Source organism: Lemur catta, chromosome 4, assembly GCF_020740605.2.
Source record: "Lemur catta isolate mLemCat1 chromosome 4, mLemCat1.pri, whole genome shotgun sequence".
Classification (NCBI taxonomy): domain Eukaryota; kingdom Metazoa; phylum Chordata; class Mammalia; order Primates; family Lemuridae; genus Lemur; species Lemur catta.
Genome location: NC_059131.1, coordinates 11,180,337 through 11,193,571, shown reverse-complemented (window position 1 = coordinate 11,193,571; position 13,235 = coordinate 11,180,337). Strand labels below are relative to the sequence as shown.

The 13,235-nt window shown below is 42.5% G+C and overlaps 1 protein-coding gene across 1 annotated transcript in view; it reads left to right on the top strand.

Moving 5' to 3' along the window:
* The window catches only part of CYRIA (CYFIP related Rac1 interactor A), a 58,663-nt gene that overhangs the window by 40,017 nt on the left and 5,411 nt on the right, over positions 1–13,235 (top strand). Inside the window, exons 3-10 of the mRNA XM_045549065.1 lie at positions 3,278–3,399; positions 4,611–4,716; positions 6,556–6,692; positions 7,166–7,243; positions 7,421–7,537; positions 7,631–7,710; positions 9,112–9,238; positions 13,019–13,089. Of these exons, the coding sequence (XP_045405021.1) occupies positions 3,278–3,399; positions 4,611–4,716; positions 6,556–6,692; positions 7,166–7,243; positions 7,421–7,537; positions 7,631–7,710; positions 9,112–9,238; positions 13,019–13,089 (838 nt within the window). The remainder of the gene's footprint in view (positions 1–3,277; positions 3,400–4,610; positions 4,717–6,555; positions 6,693–7,165; positions 7,244–7,420; positions 7,538–7,630; positions 7,711–9,111; positions 9,239–13,018; positions 13,090–13,235) is intronic.

Below are 13,235 nucleotides of genomic sequence, written 5' to 3'. Positions count from 1 at the left end.
CCAAAAGAAACAGCTCCCAGAGAGGGAGACTGGGGACTGAGGGTCCTGTCCACAGATCGCCCCGGCTGGCAGGAGAGGTGTGCTGTGGGGTGCAAGGCATCCCTCCACCAGAGCCCCCCAGCTCTGCCTGCTCTGGGAGAGAAGTGACACCAGCCCCATGTTACCTGTCCCACTCCTTGTGGTCATGTAACTGTCCACATTCATTTATACTAGAAAGTTTCCCTTCGTCTGGGATGGAGGGTGGAGCTTGCCTGTCTTGACCCCCAGCACCATTTTGGGGCCACCTTAGCAGAAACTATCTTATTTCTGAAGCATTTAAGAACAGCTTCTATTTTAAAAACTGACTTGACATCTTTCTCCTTTTGTGTTTGAGTAAACATCCACGGGATTTGTTTATTTGTTTGTTTTTCCAGCTTTCCTCATCTGGTCCACTTAGTTTTAATTCTGTTTTGTCTAAAACTTATCAAGTGGTGACTTGCTAAGCCGGAGCCAGGTGACTGTCAAGATTAGAGGCTTCCTCTTCTGGCCCCCAGGTGCCTTCTCCTTTCATCTGCTGTTTTATAATTCTATTCAAATAGTCTTAGCCCTCAGCATCCTAGTCACAGACTCTACCTACGTTGCTCTTCTTCTTCTCTAAATAAATATTTCTTTAGGAAATTGTCTTTGTTTAACTTGTGATTTTTTAATGCATTCATCAAAAGGGGAAAGAGTTAATGAGTGTTTGATTGTTATTTATTTTCTAGGTTCTTTGCTTTGCATTTTTTTTTCTTTTGTTTTCTTCCCTGACACTTTTCTTACCTGGAAACTGCCAGCCTTAAGCTGGGATTCTGTTCCACTGAAACACTTTCTCCAGTTATAGCCATCTTAAGTGTGTGGGTTCTTAAGTTTCTGTTGAAGACACCTGTATCACTTAGAGAAAAGTTTGGGAAGGCAGGAAAAGATAAATATAAAATGATTAATATTGTGAATAATATTGTACCTGAGAAAATGCTCCAAACGTTTGAGGGAAGCAGTGAATGGGTATGAAAAGATCAAGGAGTGCAGGGTGAGTATCCCTTATCCAAAATACTTGGTACCAGAAGTGTTTTGAATTTTGGATTTTTCCAGATTTGTAAATATTTGTATTATTCTTACCGATTGAGCATATCCCAAATCCAAAAATCCAAAATCTGAAGTGCTCCAATGAGCATTTCTTTTGAGTGTCATATCAGTGCTCAAAACCTTCCAGATTTTGGAGCTTTTTGGATTTGGGATGCTCGATCTGTAATAAGTTTCTTTTTCCCCACTCTCTCCCAGTAGACTGTCTTCTGGCCTGGTAGGTCCTTTCCTCTCCCTGGCCCAGCCGTGCTTTGTTCAGCTGCCAAGCCTTTTCCCATGCCGCACTTGCTTCCGCCTTCCATCGACCAGCTCAAGTCCCATCCCTAAGGTTTAACGTCTCCACTCCCCCCAGACCACACTCATCCCCTTCTCTGACTCCTGATGCACGTGCACTTCAGTGCCTCCTTAGCCTGTAGCTGAAATGGTCTGGTTCCTTGAAGATAGAATTTGCAAAGTTGCAAATTTTCTTGATAGCCTACGAGGGCCTGTGATATTCTTTTAATTTAAAGAGAATTACCATACACTGATGAATTTCACCATTCATTTCCTAAGAAATTCTACCCGTTTCTTAGGTGTTAGGTCATCACGATGAGTAAACTAGTTTAGAAATCTCTGTGGGCTTCACTTCTCGAGTGTCCAGCTGTGGAGAGTGCAGGTGCAGCACAGGGTGACCGAGCCACCCGCCTCAGCCCCTCCTTGGATCCTAGTCTTCCTGAACACCCGGTCAGCGCAGCCAGTGCCTCCCTTCCCCAACACTGGCCTTGTAGATTCTGTCTTTTATACCCCCAGAGTAACACCAGCAAATGACCACTCTTCTGTGAGATTAGCCCTTTGTACTCTCACAAAGATTAGTGATTGGAAGAGTGTTAGACCAGACTCTTTCCTCACCCCCACTGGCAAAGTCTGCTGAGAGCATTCAGTGCCTTAGGATTTGGATACTTCAAAACAGTTTTATGAGATGACATCTCCATGAGCCTTTGTTTTAGTTGGAGCAATGAACTTTCTTACTAGCCCAGGCAACTAACCTGTTATATAGGAACTGTGAGATAAATAAAACCCAGTTTTTACCACCTCTTTCCCTCCACCCACTAGCCCCCTTGGAATGCTCTTGGGTATAAGAACACACATTGGCTCCAGGGATATAATCAAGTGAGAATTCACTGAAGAGCTAAGGGGTGTTTCTGTGGCTGTTAGAATACTGTCTTTGTTTATTTAAGCTTGAATGTGTCACTTGTTTTTGTGGATAATATGGTCAAGACCAAAGACAGCAGAACAGTTTTCTTTAAAATGAACTCCCTGCATGTCTTTGTGAAAACTCTTGTGCATGAAATCATGTTCAATGAGAAATCTCAGTGCTTCCTACACACCCATGTGTTCATGAATGACATGCTCTGTCAGGGCTCTGAAGGGTTAATTATCTAATTTTTCAGCATATATTTTTATATGGAAAGATGAGGGGAGCTGTTTTCCCATCTATGATACTCAGAGTCACAGATTTTCAATCATAACAGAAATATTCAGTCACTTCCCCTATTAAAATCAGACCCATGTTGATTACTTATTGAAATGATAATATTCTTGATATATTGGGTTAAATAAAATATAGTGTTGGAATTGTTTTTAAAAAGCAGATCCAATCCAGAGTGTTAGTTCTACAAGATGAAGAGTTTTGGAGGTGGATGGTGATGATGGTTGTGCAACATTATGAATATTTAATACCACTGAACTGTGTACTTAAAAATGGTTAAGATGGTACATTTTATGTTATGCATATTTTACCACAATAGAAATGTTAATTTTAAAAAAATAATAAAATGACAAAAAAGCAGACCCCAAAAGACAATGTTTATTCTTTCTATTACCCAGTACGCTGCTTTACACATAGCAGGTGTACACAAAAATGTGTTCTACCTAAATAAATGAGTGCCTACAATAATTCCAACATGCTTGTTTTAATGTGCATGGAAAGATTGTTGACTATTTTGAACTGAGTTATGGGCAGAAGTTGTGTTAGTTTTCCCTTCCTAGCATCGTGGCAGTCTATTAGGTTAAAGAGTAGATACCGAACCTGTAGGAATAAGGTGAGATTGTCCAGCAGTTAGAACTGAATGCTCATCCTCTTCCCAAACCTATTTATAAACACGAACTCTCTGGATCTCTTGGTTTCTCTGCTGTGCAGATGCCCAGCCTACAGAAGGAGAGAGAGAAATCTGGAACCAGATCAGCGCTGTCCTTCAGGATTCTGAGAGCATCCTCGCAGATCTGCAGGCCTACAAAGGCGCAGGGCCGGAGATCCGAGACGTATGCCAATGAGAATACTGCACTGACAACACCCTGGGAGGAGGGAAAACCACACATGCACACACACAGCAAGATTAAGTAATAGTCCTAGTATTTCCTAGAGTACTAGGAAGAATAAGGAGGGTAATGTGCCCTTAAAAAAAATGTACGAGTGGTTTCTTTTGTTCTAGTGCATTACTCGGAGCACATAGTGCTGTAGATCATGTCAAATATTAGTCATTTTCTTCTCAGACATACATTAGATATTATGGGACTCTCATTTGAACAATAGTGTGTCAGTATTCATTTAAGGGAAACATACATACATAAAGTCTATGAACAACAGTTGAAATATGAATCAAGAAGTCTGGGTTGACATGTGCTTTCTAACATTTTGTAATGATTTTGGCAAGTTCCACCAGGGTCACACACAACAGCCAAAACCACCTTGCTTTCAGTAGACTGCAGGTCTGTTGTCCTAAATGTCTCCTGAGACTTAAAAAAAAAAATGAAAAAGAAAACAACCACCAAAACAAACAAAGAAAAATCATCAGGTTGATTTTTGAGACTTCACAATGCCTTAAAAGCAAGAAACTTCACGCTCCTTTTATTTGAAAGCATTAATTTTGTGGAAATAACACACACACATACACACACACTACTGCTACTGCCTCCATCCTTCTGAAAAGATCACCACTACTGTCATCATCCTCAGGCTGCTAGAACCCAGATGAGACAGCGTTTCTGAGAAAGTAACAGTCTATTAAAAGGTGGTTTTTCTCCTTAGGGATCACCATTTAATTTAGGTAATTTAGGTAACATTACAGACCAGCAGGAATGTAATACACATTATAGAGAAAGGAAAATATCTACAGAATTGGCACTTCATAATGAGCACTAACTCTACTTTAGAAGAATCAAATGGTGATGATGAGGGCTGAGTTTGTTCCAATCTAGAAGTGCATCTTTTTGTATTCGAGATAACAGAAACAAGTAGGATGACACAGGATCTAATCATAGAGCCATTTGCTTATGTTCAAGTGCTAAAATTTCCATTTGAAGTGAGCATCTTGGGGGACGGTTCAATGAACTGATGTTGACTTAAATAGTACACATTAGCAAAGCACAGCAGGGATTGTATTTTTAACTAATATTTTTCCCAACATAAAAGCATTTTGATGTGGAGGGTATTGCTTGTTTTTAATCAGACTGTTCTAACTATGTTTTTGTAGGCAATTCAAAATCCCAATGATATCCAACTTCAAGAAAAAGCTTGGAATGCAGTGTGTCCTCTAGTTGTGAGGCTAAAGAGATTTTACGAGTTTTCCATAAGACTAGGTGAGTATGTGTTTATAGTTTTCATGTCCCACATGTGAAGTTCTGTGTCAGTGTTTGAAATGGTAGCAGGAAGAGCTCAGCGTATTGCTAAATGCCCCACGTCCATCCACTGTGACTAAGAGAGGCCATTCACAGATGACTCTTGTCACTTCTGTTTCTTTCAATCTGCTGCAAGGTTTCTTCCCCTGAAGTTATTGGCACATTTAGAGTGTCTGTGGGTGCCCCTTTGGTCTTGTTCTCATCTGTATCTAACTCTTAACAGTTTTACTGTAAGCTGATCACATTTCTGAATAACAGAGAAGTCAGAAGATAGGGGTTACCTGCTGACCCAAAAAGAACTTGGTTGGCTGGAGTCATGTGATAAATTTAACATAGTAAAGCACAAGGAAAACATTCTTTCCTTAAGCTTAAAAAAAAAATCAAAACTGTACAGGTACAGTATGGTTTTGTAGAAGTAAGAGTAATGCCAAGTCTGGATGGCAACAGGCTCAGTGTGACCAGCAATATGATACAATCACTGTCCGCAACAGTAAAGCTATAGGAGGTGTCATGAGTTAAAATAGTATATCCAGAATGAGGAAGGCAGTAGTCATGTTCTGCTGTACATTTTCTGTAAAATGAGGGCCACAGTTTAAGAGGAAAACAAAGACATTGAACTGCTTTGAGGAATAATGACCATGATGTGGAGAGGACTAGAAGCTGAGACCAGGGAAGCCGCTGAATTAACCAAACCAATGTTAGAAGAAGAGAGGGCTTCTGAAGGCTCTCGAGTAGGATAGGGACCAACTTCTCTCTACGTTTCCTCAGTGAGTATGTCTAGACCCAATGAACTGCAATCCTAAGGAGACAGATTTTAGCTCAACAGAAGGGAAAAGATTCATCAATCAGAGCAGGCCTACACAGAACTGCCTGCCTCAGAAGACAGTGTGTTCCCATAGATCGAAATGTTTTAAAATGGCTAGAGACGCCCCTAGTAAAGATGCTGCATGAGGCATGTAAGAGCTGTGCACAGCACATGTCAGCAAACTTTTCTGTAAAGTGCCAGATAGTAGAAGTTAATGTTTAGACTTGTGGGCTGTCCTGTCTTTTTCACAACTACTCAACTCTGCCATCGTAGCACAGAAGCAGCCCTAGTCAGTACATAAAGGAATGAGTGTGTCTATGTTTTAATAAAACTTTATTTACAAAAACAAGTGGTGGGCCAGATTTGGGCCACACTGTGCCAACTCCTGCTATAGAAGATTGGTTAAATGATTCTGTGCTGTGAAAAATATATTGAAGTAAAAAATATAGGGGATGTTTAGAAATAGACAAGTTCGAGTAGTGAAATTGTTGTAAGAATAATAATAGAGATAAATATGGCAGTAGGTTTGCAAAAGAATATTCCTGGGATTAGGTTAGAGTGTAGATGTAAGAAAAACTAAAATAAGAAGTCTTTCCCTGCAAAGCAAGTAATCTAACCCATGTGTTTACGGCTGCTGTCTCAGCTCGTCCTGTGTCATGAATGGCTGTCTCACACACATGATCCAGAACTATGTATTTGTGGTTTTCTCACAGTGTCAGGAATTGGGATTGCTAAGCATGAGAGGGTCCCGCTGAGCTCAGAGACACGTGCACAAAACACTGTGATCATGGGGGTCTTCTTACGGGGGAGGCAGCCTGGTGGGCACGTGGGGCTCTTCTCCTCCTCACCCACATGCAGCACCTCTCACACCGTCATCGGGAAACACACGGAGAGTAAAGACCCAAGCAGGTTATCTCTGAGATTGTCGACTGACCTGGGCATTGTCCTTTTTGAAGGCCACCTCCAGTGTATCTATTTATCCCTTTGGCTTTCAGAAAAAGCTCTCCAGAGTTTATTGGAATCTCTGACCTGCCCGCCCTACACACCAACCCAACACCTGGAACGGGAGCAGGCCCTGGCAAAGGAGTTTGCGGAAATTTTACATTTTACCCTTCGGTTCGATGAGCTAAAGGTTAGGCCGAATATGCTGTGAAAATTCAACAAACTTGTCCTGAGTACCTGCTGTTTACAGCTACTCCGTTAGTGCTGTGGGGTGGGTGGATAGAGAAATGAGTAAGATGTGGCTCCTCCTTCCCTAGTGGGGCATATATTGTGGTGAGAATTTGCATTCCATGTGGTAAAAGTAATTTAAGATGATGATTTGTATATGGAAATATAAAATCTGCCAAATGAAATCAGAGAAAACAGAATGTCTGTTCCTCATTGAGAACAAATATACTTTCCCTGAAATCTAGTCTATGGTAAAAACAGGGCATATTTTAAAATAATGAAGCTATGGGTCCTTATTTTTAACCAGAAGTTGCTTTGACTTTTGTGTAACAAAGAGAAGTCAGGCTGTATATACAAAACCTAGTGTCTGGGCTTCTAATTAGCACCCCACCTGATGCTGAGAGATGACCTTCTTTCCTCTCTTCTGAATTTCAGATGAGGAACCCGGCTATTCAGAATGACTTCAGCTACTACAGAAGAACAATAAGTCGCAACCGCATCAACAACATGCATGTGAGTCCCGGGGTCTCCCCGGCCTTTGCACCCTTCCCCCTGGCTCTTTTGATTTCTGCATCAGGCAGAGACAGCGAGAAGACAGAGTCCTTGTCTGTAATTCAATTTCCAGAGGAGAGCGATTGGGGATTTTGACTTTCTCTTTATACTTGCATCTCCTCTTCTTATTTTCATCAGCTAGACATTGAGAATGAAGTCAATAATGAGATGGCCAATCGAATGTCCCTCTTCTATGCAGAAGCCACACCAATGCTGAAAACCCTTAGCAATGCCACAATGCACTTTGTCTCCGAAGTAAGTGAAATTGAGCAGTAAGGGGCTTTTTTTTTCTTAATTGCATGAAGAGCCACGAGCAGGGCTAACATACATTTTGTGTCTCCCGTTTAGAACAAAACCCTGCCAATAGAGAACACCACAGACTGCCTCAGTACCATGACAAGTGTCTGTAAAGTCATGCTGGAAACTCCGTAAGTTAAATCAGACATGTATTTGTGGTTGAGAGTTCACCCACCCAGGGTCTGTTAAGATGGTGACAATGGTGATGATGGTGATGATGATGGGTAGCATTGGATCAGCACACTAAGGCTGACATGTATATTATCTGCTTTAACTTCAAAAAGAACTCCAGGTGTCAGGTGTCATTATCCCCATTTTATCCTGGAAGAAACTGAGGCCCAAACTGGTCAACTGACCTCTCAAAGATTGCATAGCATATTTGAAGCAAGATTCAAAGATAGTACAGAAGATGCACAAGGAGCAAATGGGATAATGTGCTAAATGACTGGGTACCATGACAAGTGTATTGTATAAAAGATTTGAGAGAAGATTTAGAGCCAGGAGTAGAAGTGGTAAGATTGTGATAACAGGGGTCTCTCTCTCTCACTCTCTCTTTCTCTCCCATTTCCTTGTACCTAAACTAGTTACTAGTTGCTAGGTTTAAAAACAGTTGAGCTCACGGAGGAGGAAGCAGCGTGGTAATGGGGAAATCTGCACCCAGAAGCCTAGTTCCACTTATGTCTGTAGCCCCTCCGGTGCCTATAAACAGCCAGCCTGATCTACTGAGCCTTGGTTTCCAGTCTAACGACGTTCCCACGTGCCATCTGCTCTGCAGAGTGTTTGGGAAGGCCAAAGGCATCAAGAGCACCTTATGAAATTTGACGCTGTGTTCAAACGTATGATGGCATTAATTTTAAATATTTCACTTATACCCAAGCTAAGATTTATTCCAAGACAGAAAGAATAGTCATCTTCATAGTGGGGCCAATTTATAATGAAATAGTTACTAAAAGAAAGCCTCTAGAATTGGCCTGAATTATCGGAATCATCCGGGACCCTGTCAAGGTAAGTGAACAAGATTCAAGCTTCACAAATACTCTCAGTTCAATGAATGGTACATAATTTTTTTAGGTATCTTTGTCAATCCAATTCAGTCTGCAGCCTGTATCTGAACAAAGGAAGTTACTGTGACCGGAGACATGATAGCTGCTCTGTAGAAATGAGCCTGGTTCTTTTTCTCTGTAATGAAGCCATTACTCTCTATAATCTTGGACAGCCAGAGGGACATGCTATAAAACATTCAAGATTGATGGGTGGGGGAGTGATGTACAAGACCAGCTGGCCCACTGAAGGGTGGAGAGAAGAGAATTGACTGCCCTTTAATTTCCCTGTTTTTGCCCTGAATTGCTGGTTGAATAGATGGAGGGAGAATTATCATTCTGGGTTTCTTCAAGAGCATGTTAACTGATTGTTACAGGTCTGGACTTGTTCTCAAGAGAGGATTGGAGGTGTCTAAAGTAGCCAGTTGTGGAGCCGAAATTGCACACGCTCTGACAAGGAAGTGACATCGCGCCATTTGTTCTCTCTTCCAGGGAGTACAGGAGTAGGTTTACGAGTGAGGAGACGCTGATGTTCTGCATGAGGGTTATGGTGGGAGTCATCATCCTCTACGACCACGTCCACCCCGTCGGAGCTTTCTGCAAGACGTCCAAGATTGACGTAAGAATAGCTGTGAAATGTGCTTTCCAGATACGAGCACACGAATGTTACTAAACAGCCCCTGTTTCTCTCCCTCTGGGCTCTGTCCCCCACGGAGCATGATCTCTCTGGGACTCAGAGCCCATTGTGGCAGCTCTCCTGAGAGGAAGAAGCCCAGACTGTGGCATGTGCTTAGGACAGAACATCCAGCCTCAGAACCGTAGCAGGGGCACAGCGATGCTGCTCACCGCACCCGCTAGGGGAGCAGAGTGGGATGACAGTCACTCAGCTGCGAGCTGCCCCTTCACTCCGTTTTGCCGTACAAATAGATCATTCCTTTTTTATATGCATCTTAAGGTGAAAAGAGTTGGGAGATACGAGATACCATGTCCAAATCCCAAATGACCTTCCCGCTTCCTCTCCTGCCACTCCCCACCTGCTGCTCACCCGATTTCCATGCCTTTCCCTGTCAATTGAATATGTGCGAGCCCTTTTCCCTGCCCAGAGTGCCCTTCCTCTCCCTCTCTGACAGTGGGTTCCTTTCAGACACTCTTCACATGTGTTGTAGGAACACATTTCCTGCCTGTGTCCAGCCTTTCTGCTCCCCTGGTCGCCAGTGCACTTACCATTTTGTATTTTCTGACTCTCCGACACAGTTTTTTGACAAGGACAGAGACTGTGATCTATACACCTAATAATGTCTGCGCTGCTGCCTAGCACAGTGCCTGGCACATAGTGAGTGGCACTCAGCAGATGCCCTGCAGAGTTTTTACTGAGTGAATGAATGAAAATAATTGGAAAACACATGATCTTGGTGTGCAGGTGTTCTATTGATTGTGGGACAAAGCACAGCTTCTGTCAGCCCTGAGTGTGCCTGCAGCACCAACCCGATAGTGGCCCCCATGTGTCAAATTAAAGCCTTTTAAGTGCAGAAAAGGACCTCTGTGGTGCTGACTTACTCTGACCTGGCTAAATCTGGGTGACGCCCTCTGTGTCCATTCATCTGCACAGGGCAGCATCTTGATGCTCTGACACTGCGCAGGAAAGAGTCCGCATGCCCGGAGGGCCATGAGTCTGAAGAATGCAGGACAGGTTACCAATGGGAAATGTAATTCGGATTGCTCATTTTGAGGTTCTGGGTTCCCAGTTTAGCCAAGCATGATTCTTTATAGAATGTTCATGGTTTTTAATGTAATTATTGCTATTTACCGAGAACATAAATATTTATTATAAAAAGCTTTTGAAATGTAGGATATCAAAATATAGGAACTTGTCTGGGCATGATGGCTCATGCTTGTAATCCCAGCAGTTTGGGAGGCCAAGGCAGGAGGATTAATTGAGGCCAGGAGTTTGAGGCCAGCCTAGACAACATGCCAAGACCGCATCTCTACAAAAAGTTGTAAAAATTTTTAGCCAGGCATGGTAGCATGCACCTGTAGTCCCAGCTACTCAGGAGGCTGAGGCAGGAGAATCACTAGAGCCCAGGAGTTGGAGGCTGCAATGAGCTATGATTGCGCCACTGCAGGCCAGCCTGGGTGATAGGGTGAGACTCTGTCTCCTAAAAATATATAGAGATAGAAAATTATATGTATCTATAATAACCTCACCATAAACAGATGACCACTGTTAATATGTCAGGCTACATATGTGCCTTCTTTTTATATAGATGTTCGTGTGGATGTGTGTGTAAATGTGTGTGCAAATTAGGGCCCTGTTATGCATGCTACTCTGAAACGTATTTTATTTGCATAACAATATATTATAGGCACTTTTTATACCAATAAATAATTGTATTGTATCCTTTGTAAGGGTTTAACATTTTCATACCATAGATTGAGGATAAATAACTCTTCGAATAACTATAAATATTGTTTGAATACAGATTGAGTTTATTACCTAGTACTCATAAGATATTCTCATTTACCGTAGTCATTTGTTAACTTGTCACAGAGTCAACAATTAAAAATACACTGGGTACAATTATGCCTTGTATCCTTAACCTTTAAAAAACTTGACTTAACATGTCGTTTACTGAGTCTTTCTGTTGAGGTCATAAACAGTTTATCTTGTTCAATCTTCGCACATAGTCTTGATGAAGTCTGTTTTTGTTCATGCAGGTCTCACTAAGAAAGGTTTGTTCATATGGAAGTTTGCATGTGCCTCTAAGAAAATTTCAGGTTTACCAAGCACAGAATATAGTCAAGATGGGCCTTTTTTTTTTTTTTTTTAATGACATAAAGGGACTCCTTCCAGATACCAGTCTGCTTCTCAGCCAGCAGTTATAGGCAATGGGTTTATAAATCTTCAGTGTATCAGCATCAGCCGTGAAAACACAGGTGTCTATGTGAGGCCCTGGAAGAGGCACTGTGTACACACATGCAAAGAGCAACCTTGGAATGCAGAAAGTTCTGGAAACCCAGGGGAAACCCAGAGGGGAGAAACTCATGCTGCTGAGAAGCAGACACAGGGTGATGTTTGAGGTGGACGTTGAAGAAGGTGCAGGATTTCCCCCAGTGGACAGAGGCAAGGAAGCGAATCATCGAAGCAGTCATGAGGCCCAGAGGGGTATGAGCCATTTAGAGAATAGATGCTAATCTTGGGTGCCAGCACAGGCAGGTTAGGGTGAGGTGATGTTTTCAGAAGGTTTCCTTGGAGTCTTATGAAATGACCCAATAAGGAATTACTCCTTAACCTCTGTCCCCATCCCAGACTTCACCCAGAATTCCAGACTCCACTTCCTGTGGACACCTGAAATATGGCCAGCCCGACACCAAAGGTTCTCCTTTCCCTACAAAGCTGTTCCTCCTCCCAGGTTTCTGTCTCAGGTGTTTCACCATCCTCCAACCCCGTCTCTTAAACCAGAGCCTAGAAGTGTCCCTGGGAACCTAAGGATTTTCTTCTTTACCCCCATATCATAAGCCCCCAAGTGCTATAGATTCTTGCCTCACCAAAAAGAAACTACAGGATATGCATAATATAATGTGATCTATATAGATGTAGTTTTCATGCACTTCCCAAATTATGAGTAAGTTGTGTCCCAAGGGCACAAAAGCTAGGACACTTGACTAGGTTCATGCAGATACCAAACAAGCAAGCATGGAGGAAACCCGGGCGTTTAGCCTCCATGAGGTTCACATTCTTAAAAATTGCCCTTTACCAGTCCTCTCAAAGATGATTAGGACACAGACCTAAACCTCCAGGAGCTCCTGGTTTAGTGAGGGAGACAAATTAATCTGGACACTAAACTCCGCAGGGTTCTCTGATAAATGCCAGAGTAAGTAGTCTTGGGAACACAAAGAGGTGTTTGTTGCTTCTATCTAATGAGGGTAGTGAGGTCAGAAGAGACTTCCTGGAGTTGCCGATCTTCAGCTACGTCCTAATAGAAATAATTTGCCAGTCGAACAGGTAAAGGAGAGAAAGCATTCTGGGCAGAAGGATGGCATAAAATTAATGGGTTTCTAATACTTTCAGTAAATCTCTACTGAGCACCGAGTAGAGGGAAAGCCCTGCGCTTGGCTGTGGAGAACAAGACAAGATCAAAGCCTCAAGTCTTTGTCCTTAAATGCCTGGCAAGTAAAATACACAATTGCAGTATAGTATGAATTAATAATGATTGTGATCATACAGAACCCTCTAGAAGCCCAAAGGAGCAACTTACCAACCTGAGGGCACAGGAAAGCCAGTTGATCGTTTCTATGCTTGACTTCTACTGGCAGAAATGATGTGATGTTATTATGGATGGATGTTAGTATGTACAAGATGACTAAGATATTAACAGGACATTGTGCTTTCTCCCTCTAGATGAAAGGCTGCATAAAGGTGTTGAAGGAACAGGCCCCAGACAGTGTGGAGGGGCTGCTGAATGCCCTCAGGTGAGCTTCCGCCCCGCAGTAGACGCACCTGGGGCAGCAGCCCTTCAGGTCTGTTGCAGATTTAAATGCTGTTGGGGACCAAGGGGTAGAAGACCAGGCTTAACTCTTTGCATATTTTAACCTCGTAACCTGTGTAAGAACCTGTT